General features: G+C 51.7%; 2 protein-coding genes across 3 annotated transcripts; both read left to right on the top strand.

Annotated features, from left to right (window-relative positions):
- Positions 1-491: 491 nt before the first annotated feature.
- On the top strand, positions 492-11,082 carry adap2 (ArfGAP with dual PH domains 2). Of its 2 annotated transcripts, XM_088927075.1 has the most exons (11): positions 492-1,018; positions 2,840-2,970; positions 3,273-3,364; positions 4,684-4,772; positions 5,088-5,200; positions 5,951-6,097; positions 6,858-6,941; positions 7,576-7,638; positions 8,217-8,294; positions 8,901-9,129; positions 9,793-11,082. In XM_088927075.1, the coding sequence occupies exons 1-11, from the start codon at positions 931-933 to the stop codon at positions 9,819-9,821; spliced, it is 1,143 nt and encodes a 380-aa protein (XP_088783201.1). In that variant the 5' UTR covers positions 492-930; the 3' UTR covers positions 9,822-11,082. The 2 variants fall into 2 exon arrangements, with proteins under 2 accessions (XP_088783201.1, XP_088783202.1); XM_088927076.1 differs by lacking the exon at positions 2,840-2,970 and having other exon boundaries at positions 515-1,018.
- A 706-nt stretch (positions 11,083-11,788) lies between these two features.
- rnf135 (ring finger protein 135) lies at positions 11,789-16,962 on the top strand. The gene is made up of 6 exons (XM_088926757.1): positions 11,789-12,468; positions 13,304-13,399; positions 13,834-14,064; positions 14,364-14,541; positions 14,826-14,909; positions 15,421-16,962. Exons 1-6 carry the CDS (start codon positions 11,920-11,922, stop codon positions 15,939-15,941), a joined length of 1,659 nt encoding a protein of 552 aa, XP_088782883.1. The 5' UTR covers positions 11,789-11,919; the 3' UTR covers positions 15,942-16,962.
- Positions 16,963-17,595: the final 633 nt, after the last annotated feature.

Below are 17,595 nucleotides of genomic sequence, written 5' to 3'. Positions count from 1 at the left end.
ACTTCGATTTCTTCATTTATTTTGATTTTTTCTTTATACAAAACCCACTTAACAACCTTTGCATTTAAATTCGTCATGCTTCTAGTCCTTTTGCATGGAGCAAGACACGTCAAACACGTCAGACACGTCTTACTTTGTGCTCGCATTCGGGACAAATTTGGTCCGGCTTGTAGGCAATAATAATTTGGAATTATACTGAATTGTGCCGCTGACGGGGTGTTGACCCCTTTGTAGTGAAAATCAAATTGCACCCATAAACACATCTTTATTAATCCCCGTTCTTCTCAAATTATTCTTTTCTGAGTACTATTGTGTACCGACTGCGCCCAGGCCGCGGCAAGGCGCGAACTGTCACCTCTGACATGAAAATGATCAACGCCAGTAAATGTGTTTCCCTAAATTCTTCGTTATATTCTGGGAAGAGTCGCCTAGCAGCGCGTATTTCACTTCCCCTCGCCCTCCGCCGTGCTCCTGAGTGCGCAGGCGTGGGGACCCGAGAGCTCAGCCCTCGGCCGGCAGGCTGCCCGGGCAGGAGCGCAGAGCAGGGCGCCTCTCCGCCAGTGTCTGGATGACCAGCGCGGCTCGGCACTACACGACTGGGTTGGAAACAGTGAATGGTTTGGTTTTCTACAGTTCACTCAGCTGAGATCCGAGCAATCCTGGAACGGTATACCGCGGGGGCTCCCCCCCCCCCGACCAGAAATATTTCTTCAATGCTTTCAGCTCACAACTTAAATACATACTTCTTATACCAGCTTTAAATTATACTGCTTGAAGAGGAAACGTTTTCAGTCATGAAGTCAGCGCGTTTACCAGGAAAAGCCTGTTGAATGCATTGCACTGTAACGTGTCGCGGCAAAAGTAGACCGAAGTTCTCCAGAGGCGGCGGGGGTGGGAGAGATTTGATAAGAAAGAAATATTTTGACGACCATGGCCGACCGGGACCGAAACAAGAAAATCCTACTGGAGCTGGTGAAGCAGCCGGAGAACAGCACCTGCGCAGACTGCGGAGCGCCAGGTGAGTGACCCGCAGCGCACCTGCACGGCCCTGGACGCGCGGCTCGGGTTCACCTTTCCGAAGACGAGCAGAAATAGTCACGGCTCACGGCCATAGCCCGGCTGAGGCGCTTACAGAGTGTGTTCCGATTTACGAGGCTGTTGAGTCCGGGACCGTAGTGATTATCCCGCAGCGCTGCGTTATCACACAAACATCAACCATGCTTCTCGTAGTCTTTCACCGCTTCTAGCTGAAGACACTTATCGGTGGCACAGTGAACTGGGCACCAGTGGTTAATACTGGAGGAGTTAAACTCTGCCGGTTTGCAAGACCAACAACTTGTTTTTCTGATTGTGCCCTGTAGAAATGGGAAAGACAGATGGTTTGAGCTGCAGGGCATAGAAATGGACCCCGTGTGAGCGGTATTGCGGGAACTTTTTTTTGTTATGAAGAAAAGTCTTAAATCTGGATGTTCCCCTTAACGTGCTGGCAAAAAAAAAAGGGTGAAGGGTTCGGGTGGAATAGCTCAGCTGTCTGGGAGCAGCGCAGGTGGCGGCCCCTTGAGGGATAATGACTCGGTGTCCTGCAGAGAGCGCAGCTCCACACAGCAGGACGCGGAATTTTCCCCGCGTGTCCGCAGGTCCTCCCCAGCGCGCAGTGAAACGAGGAACCTGAAGGCGCTGACGAGAAACTTTCACTCCGAGCCGAGGCGACGTCTCCTGATGCTCGGATTCTGTTTTTTTTCTTTATGCAAATAAACGCCGAGTGAGTTACAATGTGTCACCAATGGGCGTTAAGCGTTTGAATGAACCTTTTTTATAAAAAAGGAGAATTATCTAGATTGTTGCGCTCTTCAGTGGCTGATGCATTTTTTTTAGAATCACGGGGGGCAAAATGAGCCGTGTTGCTTAATTATTTCATTTTCTTATTCTTGTAAGAAGTGACTTGATTGGCACAGCGTATCTAATTGTTAATAACTACTAACCTGCCTTCGACACACCCTGAGAAGGCAGACCCTATGTGTGCTTTCCTCAAAGCTGAGAATTTGGGGGGGGCTAGGGGGGTAGCCCTGAGTTCCCATTCCCCTTTTTCTGCGGAGGAACGGGCAGCGAGTGGGCTGGGGGGCGCAGAAATTGCATGGAACTCATTCAGGCTCCTCTCCACGGAATCTTCAGTAAAAGGCGAAAGATGTGTTGGAGATGAAACCCGCAGCAGTAACCCCCCCCCCCCCCCCAGGAGGAGCGGTGAGGATGATGAGTTCAGGGGGTCTGGGGGTACAGGGAGAGGTCACGGGTTCCAGAGGAGGCTGGGCTGCAGTGTCCTCATTAACGAGCCGCCCGAATCGCAGGTCTGAGCAGCCTGCCAGGCGTGAAAGCAGCCATTTGCTGAACCGTGGCGGGAATCTGGTTCTGCGGAGCCGTCGCCTGAAAGCCAGTCTGGGTCGGGGAGGAGGACGCGAGCCGAACGAGAGAGCAGGAGGCCTTCGCGAAGTGCGCCGGCCGGGGATCCGATCAGGCTTGCACAAGGTGGAGGTCTGAGGCTGCGGCCGCAGGAGACTCGCCTCGCCTTTCCACAGTCGCAGCCTGAGCCCTGCCTGCTGCCCTTTGCTCAGCGAGCCTGAGGGAACTGCTGCCCTCCTCAGGGGAGCAGCCCCAGCCCCCCGTCTGCGGCTACACGACGCTCTGACCACACACCGGCGAGTCTGGGCCGCTAGTTTCCTTCAGCAGCTCAGAGTCAGGATTGTGGTCCCAGTGAAGAGCCCAGCCTCACGCTAGCCTGGGGCTGCTGCCGTCTCCGCAGCGTGAGAGTAACGCCTCTCCCCGTCTCCTCCGTGCCCCACAGAGCCGGACTGGGCGTCCTATAGCCTGGGCATCTTCATCTGCCTGAACTGCTCCGGGACTCACCGCAACCTGTCGGGGGTCAGCAAGGTCAAGTCCATCCGCCTGGACTTCTGGGACGACGAGCTGGTGGAGGTACTGGTGTCCAGGTGTCCAGGGCCAGGGGGAGGGGTCCAGTCACAGACGCCGGTCTGTAACCCATCCGTAGGGGCCGCACGTCCTGACCTTATTCGGAGAAAACTCCAGATTCAAGGAGCTGCGAGATTTCTTATTGATTTCTTTCTGCCTCGGCCACAGTGGAACAGCCCGAACCGCTGTGCAGCGGGAGCCTGCCCCCTCTCTCGCCTCCCTTAGAGCAACCTGCTTGAGCCAGGAAACACGTTGTGCGGCCCCCGTTTCCCTGATTGCACTCCTCTCCTTCTCGTCCGAAACTGCAGTTCATGAAGGCCAGCGGCAACGCGGTGGCCAGGGCCAGGTACGAGAGAGCCGTGCCCCTCTTCTACTACCGGCCCCTGCAGAGCGACTGCGCGTGAGTACACACGGGGGGCGCGCTCTCGTCTCCGGGGCCACAACGCCGCCAGCGTCTGAGCATTTTGCTTCCTGATTAAACCCCACAGGGGTTCGTTCACACAGCAGCCAGCACACATCATCATATCAGTGCAGACAAATTGAGGAAAGAAACAGCTTTTCATGACACAACAAGGCAAGATGCTGCCTTTAAAACTCCCTTTTTTGCATGTATAGAAGGTTAATAGCTCTGTCCTTGAATTGGGTTGTTCGCCTTTCAGGTGAATCAGAAAAGAGCTTTACTTTAACAAAGCCACTGGAAAGAGCACTTCTGTTGATGAAGTGAGAGGAAATAATGAGGAGTTAATTAGGGCAGTTGCAGGGGGAAGTGCTGAAGGGAGCTGTCTAAGAGGCTTCAGTCCTGGCAGTGGGGATTTTAACGTGCTCTTGGGCTCAAGCCCTGTCAGATGGGTCTGTGACAGAGGCTCTTCTGGGCTGGCCGACGACACGCTGGAGTCAAGAGAGAGCTGGGTGAATCCCACTAAAGAGTTTCATTTTTTGCTTAATCAGCTGAAATAAAAACCATTCCTCATCAGATTGTGTCAGTAAAAAAATACAGCTCTGCAGCTGTGGTGACATTTAGGGAAGCAGAAGAACAATGACCCAGAATGCCAGCACAGAAGCAGAGGAAGAAAAGCCTTTCCAGTGGGCTGAGTTACAGAAAGGGCCCTGATAAAAATAGAGCGAGCAGTTCCCTTCACAGAAGGAGAAACACGAAGGATCTGTTCTCGCTGAGTCTGAGCACACTCTGCACAGATATTCCTTCACCCTGCAAGTGAAATATTCGATATTATAATAAGATAAGATCACTTTATTGGCCATATACGATTTCTTATATTAGGAATTTGTCTTTTTGCATACCCCAACTTCCTCTCCATGAGACACACAGACACACAGACAGGGAGAGAAGCTTGGGGTCAGAGCGCAGGTCAGCCATTTATACAGCACCCCTGGGGCAGTTGGGGTGAAGGGCCTTGCTCAGGGGCCCAGTGGAGTAGGATTCCTCTGCCGGCCGTGGGATTCGAGCCGGCAACCTTCCAGCCACAGGCACAGATCCTGAGCCACAGAGCCAGTGCTCCGCCCCAGACTGTTAATACTCTTAAGAGCTGTGCTCAGTGCTGACATTTCTGTGTTGTGATGCACCACAGTAAGGCATTGTGAAATATAAATATAGACAATTCATGCAAAACAACAACCAGATCAAAATGCTCACTTCGGCTTCTGTGCGCGTTTGTTGCTCTGGGCCTGGGGCTGCGGAGCTCACGGCGTGTTTCTCTACAGGGTGCTGAGGGAGCAGTGGATCAGGGCCAAGTACGAGCGCAGAGAGTTCACCGGAGACAACGTGACGCACCAGGAGGCCTACGGCTCTGGTAAAGCCTCTTCTTGCCTGCGTCTGTAGTTTGATTTCTCTTCCCCTGCAGCGCACAGCGGCTCCAGGCCAGCTGCTGCCTCTTCAGGTCGTAGAGAGCCCTCAACCGGGGCTCCTGCAGTGCCATGTGGGGAACAGCGCATTAAAATGTGTGTATGCATCCTGGTCAAGTTCTGTGAGTGTCCGCTTGTCTTCTCCTCAGATTTTACTCACGGAATTGGACTCAGCCTGGAGCTCTGAGACCTTATGATGCATGCTTCAGAAGAAGAAGGATTGTTGAATCTGTTCTGTGTTTTTTTTTGTTTTGTTTCTCCAGGCTCCTATGAAGGAGTCCTTTGGAAAAAGGGGAAGGACAATGGGCAGTTTTTAAAACGAAAATTTATCCTGTGTGAAAGCGATTTTACTTTGAAGTACTACACCAAGGAAGAAGTGAGTAAAGCCGTTGTGAGTCTTCAGAGGGAGGGGCTGCAGCTCGTGGTAGAGAGCCTGATTCTCGGGACCTGAGCAGAGAGCAGTAGAGCACAGTGACATCACGCTCAGGAACAGGGAGGGGCACTGCAGCTTGCCATCTTCTCTCCATCTGTATCTGCAGGGTGCTTCAGAGGTGCTGTCCAGCAGTGTGCTGAGCTGGGCCCTAATTTACCATGTCAGTTTAGTAGACTAACCAACGCACCACTGGATAAACAAACGATACTTCAACGGTGTGACAGAATTGTATCTTTTATTAGCTACAGGAAAGATATTTAGTCCAAGCTGCAGATACGTACAGTGAAAATAGAGTTTCAGTTGCGCAATGAGGATGTTGCATGTTAAAAAAGCGAAAGTCCTTCACTGTAAAAATGTCCATCCATCCATTTTCTCAGCACTTTATCCAGTTCGGGGTCGCAGGGATAGGGGAGCCTATCCCAGCAAGCAACGGGCACAAAGCAGGATTCACCCTGGATGGGACACCAGTCCGTTGCAGGGCACACACAGACAGACACACGCGCACTAATACGCGTGAAGAATAGAATGACCTGATGCGGTTGGTGAGCTCAGGTGGCAAGGTTCGAGTGCCAAGCTCCGGAGAGCAGGTCTGCTCCCTGCTGTTGCTCTGGCTTTCCACAGGAGTTCCTGTCTGCAGGAGCTGCACTCTCTACCCCTCAAGGCCTCACTGACAGGAGTCTTTGTTTCCTCTAGTCCAAGGGTCCTAAAGCCATCATCTACATCAAGGACTTGAACGCCACCTTCCAGCCGGACAAAATCGGTCACGCCCACGGACTGCAGCTCACCTACCTGCAGGACGAGCACACCCGAAATATATTTGTGTACCACAACAACGCTCAGGTAGAAGCACTTCCTGCTCTGGGTCAGGTCTGGGTCAGGTCTGGGTCAGGTCTGGGTCAGGTCTGGGTCAGGTCTGGGTCAGGTCTGGGCCGTGAAGCCCCTGTGAGTGGTGCAGCAGACAGCAGGGCACAGTGCCTCCGGGGCTGAGCCTGCACCATCAGCGGTGAGCGCAGCCTCTCTCCTGCACCCTGCTGGAGCTGTGGGTTTTGCAGCGGAAGAGTCTGTGAATGAGCTGAGGTGCACCTTCGGATGTTTTCAAAACATCTTCACCTGCCCTGGACCTGTAAGGGGGAGAGGTGGTTTTTGACTCTGAGGCAGGGGAGAGGCAACAGTAAAAAGTAAAGGTTTCCTTTCACTGGTTTCGGAGCGGCGGCGCCCTGGTGGAGAATCTCTGTGCTGCCTGGTGCTTTTGGTGGTGCCCAGGCCTGCGGCTCCTGGGGCAATGTGTGGAGATGTTAGTGCTCCTGCCAGTGTCCCAGGACAGTCGGTGCTGGTGGTCAAGACTGAACGGCAGTGGGGCTGCGTACTGGTGCAGTCTGGTATCTTGGCAGGTGGATCACTATAGTCCTTCAGTCTGTCTGCGTGTCGCCACACGCTAAGTTTGGGGGGTGGGGTGGAAAGGCTCCAGTTTCCCAAAAGGACAACCTGTCTTTTGCATCTCCTTTAAAACTGAGAATAAACAGCTATCTCGCCAGTAGCCCTTCATCTCTCAGTTTTAAAGTTGAAGCTCTGAACATGAAAACCCTCTCTCCTGCTCCAGGAGATCGTGAACTGGTTCAATGCCATCCGAGGCTCCCGCTTCTCCTACCTGAAGACGGCGTTCCCCACCGCCAGCAGCAGCGAGGTGAGGGGGGTTGTGGGGGGGCGCAGGAGTGGCCGAGCGGAGTTTGGGTGAAGCCGTGTGAGGCTCCACTGTGACAGCGAGGCTGCAGTAACATCTCTACAGCTGTTTCTCATCAGTGTCACCAGCAGTGTGTTTCACACTGCCTTTCTTACCCTCATGCAGAGAGTGAGATGTAAAAATAACCCCAAAATGCAAAACGTGCACAGTAGCCCACAGAACCATGTTAGTATTTTTTTTACTCATTTCATTTTTTCAGTTAAAGTGTTTTGTTTTAAAAACAGATGAGTTTTAGAAAAGGTTTTCAGAATGATGCTCAGTGAACCCATCACAACTGTATTAACCAGGAAACTAATTTTAACAACAATTTTGAGCCACTTCATCTATCTGCCAATTCTCAGTAAGTGTGTTTGTGCTTGCGACTTCCTGTGGCCACTCAGAAATTTGACAAAATGTTGCTTCAGCCAAAGAAGTTCTGCTTCTTTATATTTAGATACAGACCCTGAGCTGAGCTGGTTTATTCATCACCACAACATTTCTGTTTTTTAACCTGCATAAAGAATCGCATTTGTGTTTATTTCCGAGAATCTGTTAAAGAAAACACTTTGCTTTCTTCACGGTCTGTCTCTGCCTCCAGCTGCTGCCCTGGGTCACCCGCAGTTTTTTGAAAGAAGGTTACATGGAGAAAACCGGCCCGATGGTATGTGATCTCCGAACGGGTCAGTGTTCGGTCCGCCTTGGAAAGATGCCAACTACAGCCCTCAGTTCCAGAATATTTCAGATTTCTCTCATCTGTCTTTCTGTCTCATGGAGGAATCGTTTTGTTAAAACAGAATCTGTTACCATGACTGTAAGCTCTCACAGATACTGTCGCAGTTTGAGAAGGGGGGGAACATCCTGAATAATGTCTCTGGGCCTTCAGCCTTGGCCGGTGAGACACCTGGTCAGTCTGCGGGCCAGTGAGATGACCGGTCACTCAGTGAGATAGTGTAACTAGTCAGTCTGCGGGCCAGTGAGATGACCGGTCAGTCAGTGAGATAGTGTAACTGGTCAGTCTGCGGGCCAGTGAGATGACCGGTCAGTCAGTGAGATAGTGTAACTGGTCAGTCTGCGGGCCAGTGAGATAGTGTGACTGGTCAGTCTGCGGGCCAGTGAGATGACCGGTCACTCAGTGAGATAGTGTGACTGGTCAGTCTGCGGGCCAGTGAGTGACAGGACACTGGAGGGGTGAAAGGGCTCTGCTGCCTCTCACAGTGCTGTGACTTCTGTGTCTCATAGCAAAGAGAGCCGTTCAAGAAGAGGTGGTTCATCCTGGACTGGCATAACAGGAAACTGCTCTACTTCAAAGGTCCTCTGGTGAGAGCTGCTTCTCTTGGTTTCCTCAGACACGGTAGGCAGCGCACACCTCTGGGAGCTCAGAGAGAAAGACTGCAGCCAGCGCGCTTATTCTAATACCCTGTCAGTAATCTGCTGTAGTCTCCTTCCTCCTTTAACTCATGATCAGCAAGACTAGCTGAAAAAGTCAAGGAGCTGGTGATATTTACTATTTCGTAAATAGTAGTAAGTAACTTTATTTACAGTTGAGGTGCTGATGATGCTTCCAGTTGTACAAACTGCAAACCGACAGAGGTGACAACATGCTGTCTGCGAGCTGTGTCTCCCTCCACACGCCCCCCTGTTTCTGTGTGCATCAGGACACAAAGGGACAATTGCTTCTTCACTGGCTTTAATATGTGGGGATGATCCTTTCTCTGGATCAGAAAGGTGATCGATTTTTTAAACACTGTAGCCAGTGGAACCTAAGATTTCTGTTCGGGGCACTTTGTTTCGGACACCCACAGCTCTGCGACTCACGAAGCGCCTCCAAGCGAATCGTACTCCTGCGCCGCGGCTGCCTGTGGAATAATCTGGTGTGCTCCTCTGTTCTCTCCTGTCCTCCCCCGGGTGCTCTGCCGTGCTCAGGACGCCCTGGAGCTGGGAGCGGTGTTCCTCGGCACGGAGCAGCACGGCTACGCGGCGCAGCAGACCCAGCCCCGGGGCGCACGGGGCAACAAGTGGAAACATGGCATCGCCGTGGAGACGCCGGACCGGCAGTTCCTGTTCATGTGTGAGAACGAGCGGGACCAGAGGGAGTGGGTGGAGGCGCTGCGGCAGGTCATCGCGCGGCCCATGTTACCACAGGACTACACCAGTGAGCACCGCCCCCCGCGCCCCGACACCCCGACACGCTACCGTCTCGCCCCGACACCCTGACACGCTACCGCCTGGCCGCCCTGACACCCTGGCATGCTACCGCCTGCGCCCCGACACCCTGACACGCTACCGCCTGCGCCGCCCCGACACCCCAACAAGCTACCGCCTGCGCCGCCCCAACACCCCGACACGCTACCGCCTGCGCCGCCCCGACACCCCAACAAGCTACCGCCTGCGCCGCCCCGACACCCCGACACGCTACCGCCTGGCCGCCCTGACACCCTGACATGCTACCGCCGGCACCCCGACACCGTGACACCCTGACCACTACCGCCTGCGCCCCGACACCCTGACACGCTACCATCTTGCCCCGACACCCCAACACCCCGACACCCTGACACGTTACCGTCTGCGCCCCGACACCCTGACGCGCTACTGCCTGCACCCTGACACCCTAACATGCTACCACCGGCACCCCAACACCGTGACACCCTGACACGCTACCGCCTGCGCCCCGACACCCTGACATGCTACCACCGGCACCCTGACACCCCAACACCCCGACACCCTGACACGTTACCGCCTGCGCCCCGACACCTCGACACAATCGCACCACATACAGTATGTAGGTTTTAAATCGGCGGTGTTCCGTGTTCCGCAGCGGAAGCCAACGTGAGGCGGAGGAGATGACGGGAAACAGGAAGGACAGGGAAGATCTTGTTTTTCCCAAGAGGGCAGGCCTGCCCCTCTCGGGCGCGGCGTTGTGGGGCGAGCAGCAAGGCTGAAGAGGAGGCGCACCTGGCACAGCGACCCCGAGCGCTGAAGATACTGGGAGAAAAGAGACTGGTGAAGCAGGACTGTCTCCTGTCCTCCTGCTTGAGTCGCATGTGGTGTCAGAAATTCCTCCCCTCCCTGTGAGTGCAGGTCCAGGTCGATCCAGAGAACTGAGCTCCAGCCCCGGTCCTGGACAGCGGCGTCCCAGCGGACTTTAAAGACAACTGTCAAATAATCGATTTGTAAAGCAGGAATGTCCAGAGCCCAGTCCTGATGGCTTTCTGGCCTCTTTCATCTGCTGAAGGGATACAGGTGTATTAAATAGTTGAGTGAAGGACTTAAGAATGCAGATTGGAACAAAAAACAGAAACATTTTGGCCCTTCAGGACTGGGCACCAGGCATCACTCTTCTACTGACTTGGAGCAATTTGGTTGTGATCAATTAAGTAATATTTTAAATTGCAGTTATATAGAAATCATCGGGTACAAAATTCAAGGATTGGAGTTTGCTAAATTTAATTAACAAGTGTTCCTCATCTTTAAATTTAAGGGGTTTAGGGGTCACCTGACTGGGGGCTCACTAAGACCGGGTGGAGACCCCAGTTCTAGAGTTGAAGTCATCAGCCCTAGGTCAGCTGAGCTAGATGGTCTCCCCGTTTTCAGCTCAGGCCAGCGGTCAGCTGCTTCACTGATACAATTACTGTCAGCCCCACCAGGGTACACTCCCGAACCCGGGTCCGGGATTCAGGCTGTATCTGTGTTTAAAGGCTTTGTGGGTCCTGTGAAGGAAACCAACAGGACGCCCGTCTCTGTGCCTCTGTGTGTGAGGGCGTGAGGGTGTGAATTCACAGCTGGCAGCAGGCGGTCAGTGTGGGCTGGACACACCCGTGTCCTCTGCTGGAGAGGGAGCCCTCAGCACGACGGCAGCCATAGTCGGAGAAGAGGAACACAGATCAGTTTATCGCTGATTTCAGTACTATGAAATGCTCTCTTGAATTAAAAAAAATAAATCTTATTGTTTCCACCTCCATTTCTAATTAAGTGATGAGAATGTGTATCAATGTTTTTCTTTTCTTCTTTTTGTTTTGTTTGCATTCTTTTTAAATGTACAGGCGTGCTGTGTCTCCATAAAAAATTTCCCTCAGGGGACAATAAATATCTTATCTTATTCCAGAGTATAAGCAGATGTACTGAAGCCTATTTGAAATACAATCTGAGATAAATGCACACATTGTGTGTATATACAGAAGGACAGACAAGTGCAGACACACTGACCTGCAGGACCAGGACTGGACCCCCTGCAGACACACTGACCCTGCAGGACCAGGACTGGACCCCCTGCGGACACACTGACCCTGCAGGACCAGGACTGGACCCCCTGCAGACACACTGACCCTGCAGGACCAGGACTGGACCCCCTGCGGACACACTGACCCTGCTATACCAGGACTGGACCCCCTGCGGACACACTGACCCTGCAGGACCAGGACTGGACCCCCTGCGGACACACTGACCCTGCAGGACCAGAACTGGACCCCCTGCGGACACACTGACCCTGCAGGACCAGGACTGGACCCCCTGCGGACACACTGACCCTGTGCAGGTCACAGATACTAGTTTATTGTTCACATTCCAGTGCTCATCCACAGATACTGGATAAAATCATAAACCAGACTCGGATTTTCACTTTAATATCAGTGCTTTGTCTGTTTGGAACCCAAAAACGGTTTAAGGTGAATTTCAAGTTGACACATATTATTAATATTGTAACGGTGCCCTCTTGTGTTCACGTTGAAAAAGAGAGCTGCCAAGCAAAGCTTTCCTTCTAATAAAACTACAGTTCCCAGCAGTCAATAATAAAATATTTTGTCCAGCGTGGCCTGATGGGATATGTAGTTTTAATCATGGTTGCGAAAATTTCCTGTTTTCGAGAGTGCAGGGTTAGAACAGTAGTCTGCTGCCTTGAGCAGAAGTTTCGGTTTCCCCACTGACCGTCCTCTGTTTGTGAGCCGCCATGGCATCGCAACCCAAGAGCACCTACGACGATTTAACTGCCGAATTACAGTGCCTGATCTGTCACGAAATGCTCAGAGACCCCGTCACAGCCACCTGCGGTAGCCACAACTACTGTATGGAGTGCATTGTCAAGTACCACACTGCCCCGTACACGAAGAAGAAATGCGGCTGCCCTATCTGCCAAGATCCGATTCGCCCCGGTCACAAGCTCACGAAGAACGTAGCCATCTGCCGTATCATCGAAACTCTTAAGAGGCACAGTCCCGAAAAGCACGAATCGTCCGCGTCTCCGAGGGAGAGCGACCCGGATGGCCAGTGTCCGGCCTGCGGCAGCGGCAGCGGCGGCGGCGGCTCTGATGGCTGCCGGACCTGTCAGCCCCGAGAGGCCGGCAGCTGTGCGCCCCGGCTGGGCGAAACCTGCGCGCTGCACCGCCGGCCGTGCGAGTACCTGTGCCCGGGGCACGGCGCGCTGCTGTGCGCCCTGTGCCGGCCGCAGCACCCGGACTGCGCCCTGGGGAGCATCGAGGACGAGTTTGAGCGCAAGAAGGCAAGTGCAAGGTCCTCTTAGACACTTGTTTTTACTCTTTAATTTAGTCAGTTGTACATTTGAACAGCAGGAAACGTGAATCGAAGTTAAACCGCAGTATTCAATTACTTATTACGTGTATTGAACTTCAGCCTCGCCATTGCTCGTGTGATTCCTGCCATATCAACAAGTTAAATTATTACTGCATTCTGCTGCTGCACCTATTTGACTGGATCAAAAATCCCAGGAGCCTCACAACCGCGAAAACCCGGGGTCAGACTGTTGTGTGTGTGCGCCTCTCCGCCAGCCTATCTGGCTGACAGTATGATTTTCTCAAGCGCCTCATTCAAGTATTCAAAATCCTTAAAGGCACAGATAGACGAAGTTAACCCAGGGGACATCCTGGGGATCAACAGTGAAACACAGACCAGAGACACAAGTGCAAACCCTGCGGAAGCGCATTAAAATCTGAGAACAGGAGGCACTTCTTTACCCGCAGAGTGGTGGGAGTGTGGAACTAGCTCCCCAGCCATGTGGTTGAAGCTGATACCCTGGCTTTGTTCCTGGCACCAGTCAGCTACTAATTACCAAAAAAGGGTTCGTTTCCCGTGGCTGGCAGAGGAACCCTACTCCGTTGGGCCCCTGAGCAAGGCCCTTCACCCCAACTGCTCCAGGGGTGCTGTATAAATGGTTGACCCTGTGCTCTGACCCCAGGCTCTCTCCCTGTCTGTGTGTCTCATGGAGAGCAAGCTGGGGTCTGCGAAAAGACAAATTCCTCATGCAAGAAATTGAATTTGGCCAATAAAGTGATCTTCTCTTATGGTCCTTCATTCATTGTCAAGTGTGTGTTTTCCAGGCCTGTCTGCAGAGAAGCCTGGAGACTGTGACATCAGAAATAGAACAAGTGGAGGAGATTCTTTCTGAAAGAGTTAAGAGCCGGAAGGAGATCTCAGTAAGTCTGTTCTCTTTCTTTGGCCTCTCCTGCAGTGTGCTCTTTATTTTATTTCTCTCGTTCAGCGATATTAATTGTGTTTGCAATGTATTTTGATGTTTTCTTGAAAGTCATCGTTACTGGTTTGCACAACTGCTAGTATCAGACATACACTATAAGTAGAGGAGTTTATCGCCATATGTACATCGCATTTCTTATTCGCGCTGAACTCTCGGGACATAGGCAGTGCAGCAGACAACACCACACAACGTAGACATCAAACACATAATGAATATTAACAGAAACAAATATGTTGTGGAGAACAGTAAACATGTAGTAGTGAAAAAAACATGCAGAAAGTGCAGATGTGTATTGAATCTGAGGGCCTTCAGTTAGCTGTTGAGGATGTGCACTGCAGTGGGATAGAAGCTGTTTTTAAGCCTGGTGTTTTGTAGGACTCTGCCTCAGGCATTAAGGACGCCCTCTGCAGGGGGTTCGGTGAACTGAAGAGGGCCATCGAGGCGAGAGAGCGCGAGGCCATGAATGTCTTAAACGCCAGACAGAAGGCAGCTGAGTGGAAGATAGGTGGCGCTGTAGCCCTCCTGGAGCAGAGACTGGGCTGGCTGAAAAACGCCAGATCGCAGATGGAGCAGGTGGACACCGGGAGCTGCTCTGCAGTGATACAGGTGTGATTATCTGTCTTTCTATAAGGGTCAATGCTGAACAGAAAGGTGTACATCATGGACATTCAACCTGGGCTCTTCCTGCCCAGTGACTGGCAGTGACTTTGTACAGCCATAACTCTGCCTGCTGTCAGCTGAAAGGTTAAATTGCATGGGGGAGTGGACAGGGGGCTGGAGGTGCGAGTTCTTGCTGTTGCCGTGAGTCGTGCTGTGGGCAGGGAAGGCCTGTTTGTCTCCTCTGGGGATTCCGGCCTTCAGAAGGTGCAGCACAGTGTTCTGATCTGTTCCTCTCCTCCCTGCAGGCTGACATCCCGCAGGTGGACACGGACGGCTGCCTGTCTAGCGAGGAGGGGGACGTGTCTCCGGACGAAGTCCGCATGGCAGCTGTGCTGGACACAGTAGCTGAATTAAAGGAGGAGGCTGGAAAGAGATTAGACCAAGCCTTGAGCGTTTTACAGGTTAACCTTGCAGAAACTGCAGGTAGGCTTAGTTATTTAAAAAGCACTTTCTTCTCACATTGAAATGTATGGCCTTCTCTCCCCCTGCCCACATAAAATCAGATTCTTTGAAGGCAAGTCTCAAGATTTTCTTGTTTTTGACAAATTTGCACTAGTGCATGTCTTGACTTCAGGCTGGAGTTGTGGAAAGGCGATAAGGTCTGTGGCTCCTTTAAAGCTCACTTTCAGGGCCAGCTGGTGAGATTTAGAGAAGGAGGCAGCTGCAGTGTAAAAGCTAAAAGGCCTGTGAATATCTGTGTTCCGCAGAGCATGGTGGAGCCGATGTGTCTCCCGAGGGGATGGAGCTGGAGACTGTGGGAGGGCAGGAGCGGTCGGAGGCTCTTTCCCAGAGTGAGTGACGCGCAGCAGGCAAACAGCCCCAACTTCCCCAGCCCAGGGGGCAAAATCTACATTTTTTCAGAATCATTTTATTCCTGTTTGTATGTGTGTGAAGAAAAATATTGTCATGATTTAATCTAAAACTGCACAAAAACCATTTACAACATACTGTTACTTATCAAGTTTTATCTTGGGAGGTACAACTTCCTGTGGAACCCCAGTGGATTCATGTGTATCTATTGGAAAATCACTCAACTGTTACTGATGTTTCAGAATTCCCACTGTTCTGGACACATCTGCACTCGCTGTGTCTGTTCTAAACACTTCTGCACCCACTGTGTCTGTTCTGAACACGTCTGAAACCGCTGTGTCTGTTCTGAACACGTCTGAAACCGCTGTGTCTGCTCTGAAAGTCTGCACCCGCTGTGTCTGTTCTGAAGACGTCTGCACCCGCTGTGTCTGTTCTTCTGATACAGTTGCCTGGAAGTAAGAGCAATCAGCACCGCTGCCTCTTCTCCCCCAGGTTTCCAGTTCCTCACCTTCGCTCCCGAGCTGGCTCACCGGGACCTCGTGTTCTCTGACAACTTCCGGAGCGTGACGGTGCGGAGGCGCGGCCGGGCCTCTCCGTCCCGACGGGACCGCTTCGAGGTGTGCCAGGCGCTGGGCGCGCAGGAGTTCCAGCAGGGGGAGCACTACTGGGAGGTGGACACAGGGCGCAGCAGCGGCTGGGCGGTTGGAGTGGCGTCCTCCCGCCTGGGCCCCAGCGAGAATCTCGGCCGGACTGCGCTGTCCTGGTGCCTGGAGTGGAGCAAGTCCCGCCTGTCCGTCTGGCACCGAAACACGGAGGAGCCCCTTAAACACGGCCAAGTCAGCAAAGTCAGGGTTCACCTTGACATGGGCCAGGGGGTGCTGTCCTTCTACAGCATGGCCGAAGGCAAGACCCTGCTGTTTTCGTACGAGACCGAGTTCACAGAACCGGTGCGGCCCGCCTTCTGGCTGTTTGGGCTGCAGCAAGGGAACACTCTGAGCTTCGCTGGGCCTTGAGGCCCGTGAGGACAGATCCTGCTCTTGTGTGCTTCCGAGAAAAAACTGTATCAATTTGTGTCAAATACTTTGTTCACCCAGTGGCCCCCTGTGCTCCGCAGAACACTGGAGTGATCATAGAGCCATGCAGGATTGTTAAGTACGAACATGAAGTATTTTCTCTATCTGTATTTTATTAATATGTTATTTTTAACTGTTTTCTGGTTGGGGGGTGATCTATCTTTCATCTCACCCTTCCAGGCAGCTGTAGAGGCAGCCCTGTGAAGGGTCCTGGGGCAGAGACTGCAGTACCCTCTCGGCCCTGGTGGGGGTGCTGTCTATACAGGTAGGGGTGGAACAGTAATCCTGTTGCTCAGAGGTGCAGCTCACTCTTTGGAGGGGTTCCAGCATCATGAGCTTCATTTGTCTACCCTATAGCTCTCAGGTGCTGAATGTGTCTGGATTCCAGCAGTGCAGTGGTGCCAAGATGGAACACGTCCCAGGACAGCACACTAGTCCATCAAAGAGCACACAGACACGCACACAACACACAGACACGCACACAACACACAGACACGCACACAAAACATACAGATACGCACACAACACAGACACGCACACAACACACACACAAAACATACAGATACGCACAAGACACACGCACACAGGGACAGTTAGGACACAAGTTAACAGAGCCAGCTTGTCTTTGGAAGACAGGAGGATGCAGTGAAAGCAAATAAAACTCTTAATGGACACGTCAAAACAGCAAACAGGTTATTGATGGGTACTGGATCATATTTTATTAAGTGCCATTGGTATAACAGAACTCCTTTGTCAATGCATATACAGTACATTTTATAAGCTTGTTAAAAACATTGTGCTGCTCCATGTAGTTGTGTTTAAGAAGGTATTTTAAGTAACGGTTTATTCCCTAAGAGAAGAAAGGAAGCACAATGTTTTGGCTGTAGAGCCTTCTTCGGATGTGAGAGTTGTCTTTAAGAACACTGGTAGCACCAAGGTACAAGTAAAATATTTTTAAAAACCCGTGGGCTAGCTCTTTTGTGTCCTTTTCACATTTTCACAATTTAAAGAAAGAGGGACCAGCAGGAACTTTAATATTCACCCAGGCTGTCTAAATGTCTAAATGTTGCCTCAGATTTGAATCTGTTCGGTAAAATATAGTTTTCTCTCGCTTTATTTATTTCCTTGCTTACGGCGGCGGTCTTTTCCTCAAAGCCTTCTTAAACTAATTTTCCCTTTAAAAGAATGAGCACAGGCCAGTACAGATGGGAGACAAGTGTGTGAAGGACGCTGGGATAGATTAGGAAGGTCCTGAATCAAGATCTTTTCCTGCCGCCAGACACTTTGATCTGAACCCAAACCAAAGGTGTCAGAAGTCCAGAATGGACAACGCATGAGTTTTGTCTACTGACAACTTGATTACTGTACAGTGTTTCCTATAAGATAGCTACTGAATGTGCAACTCCTCCAACAGACCCCAGTACAATACACAGTTGTGTTGCAACCAGTACTTTAATCATTTAATTCTTAATAATGAATTATTTAATTAATTTAACAACGAAGAAGCAGATCATATCCTGTGATGGAACAGTTTGCACAGCGCTGCTTAAGCAGTGCTGAAGAGTAAGAACAGCACTGCACTAATAATCCCCAT

Source organism: Atractosteus spatula, chromosome 11, assembly GCF_055471065.1.
Source record: "Atractosteus spatula isolate fAtrSpa1 chromosome 11, fAtrSpa1.hap1, whole genome shotgun sequence".
Taxonomy (NCBI): domain Eukaryota; kingdom Metazoa; phylum Chordata; class Actinopteri; order Semionotiformes; family Lepisosteidae; genus Atractosteus; species Atractosteus spatula.
Note: the sequence above shows the minus strand (reverse complement) of the source record. Positions and strands in the feature narration are given on the sequence as shown.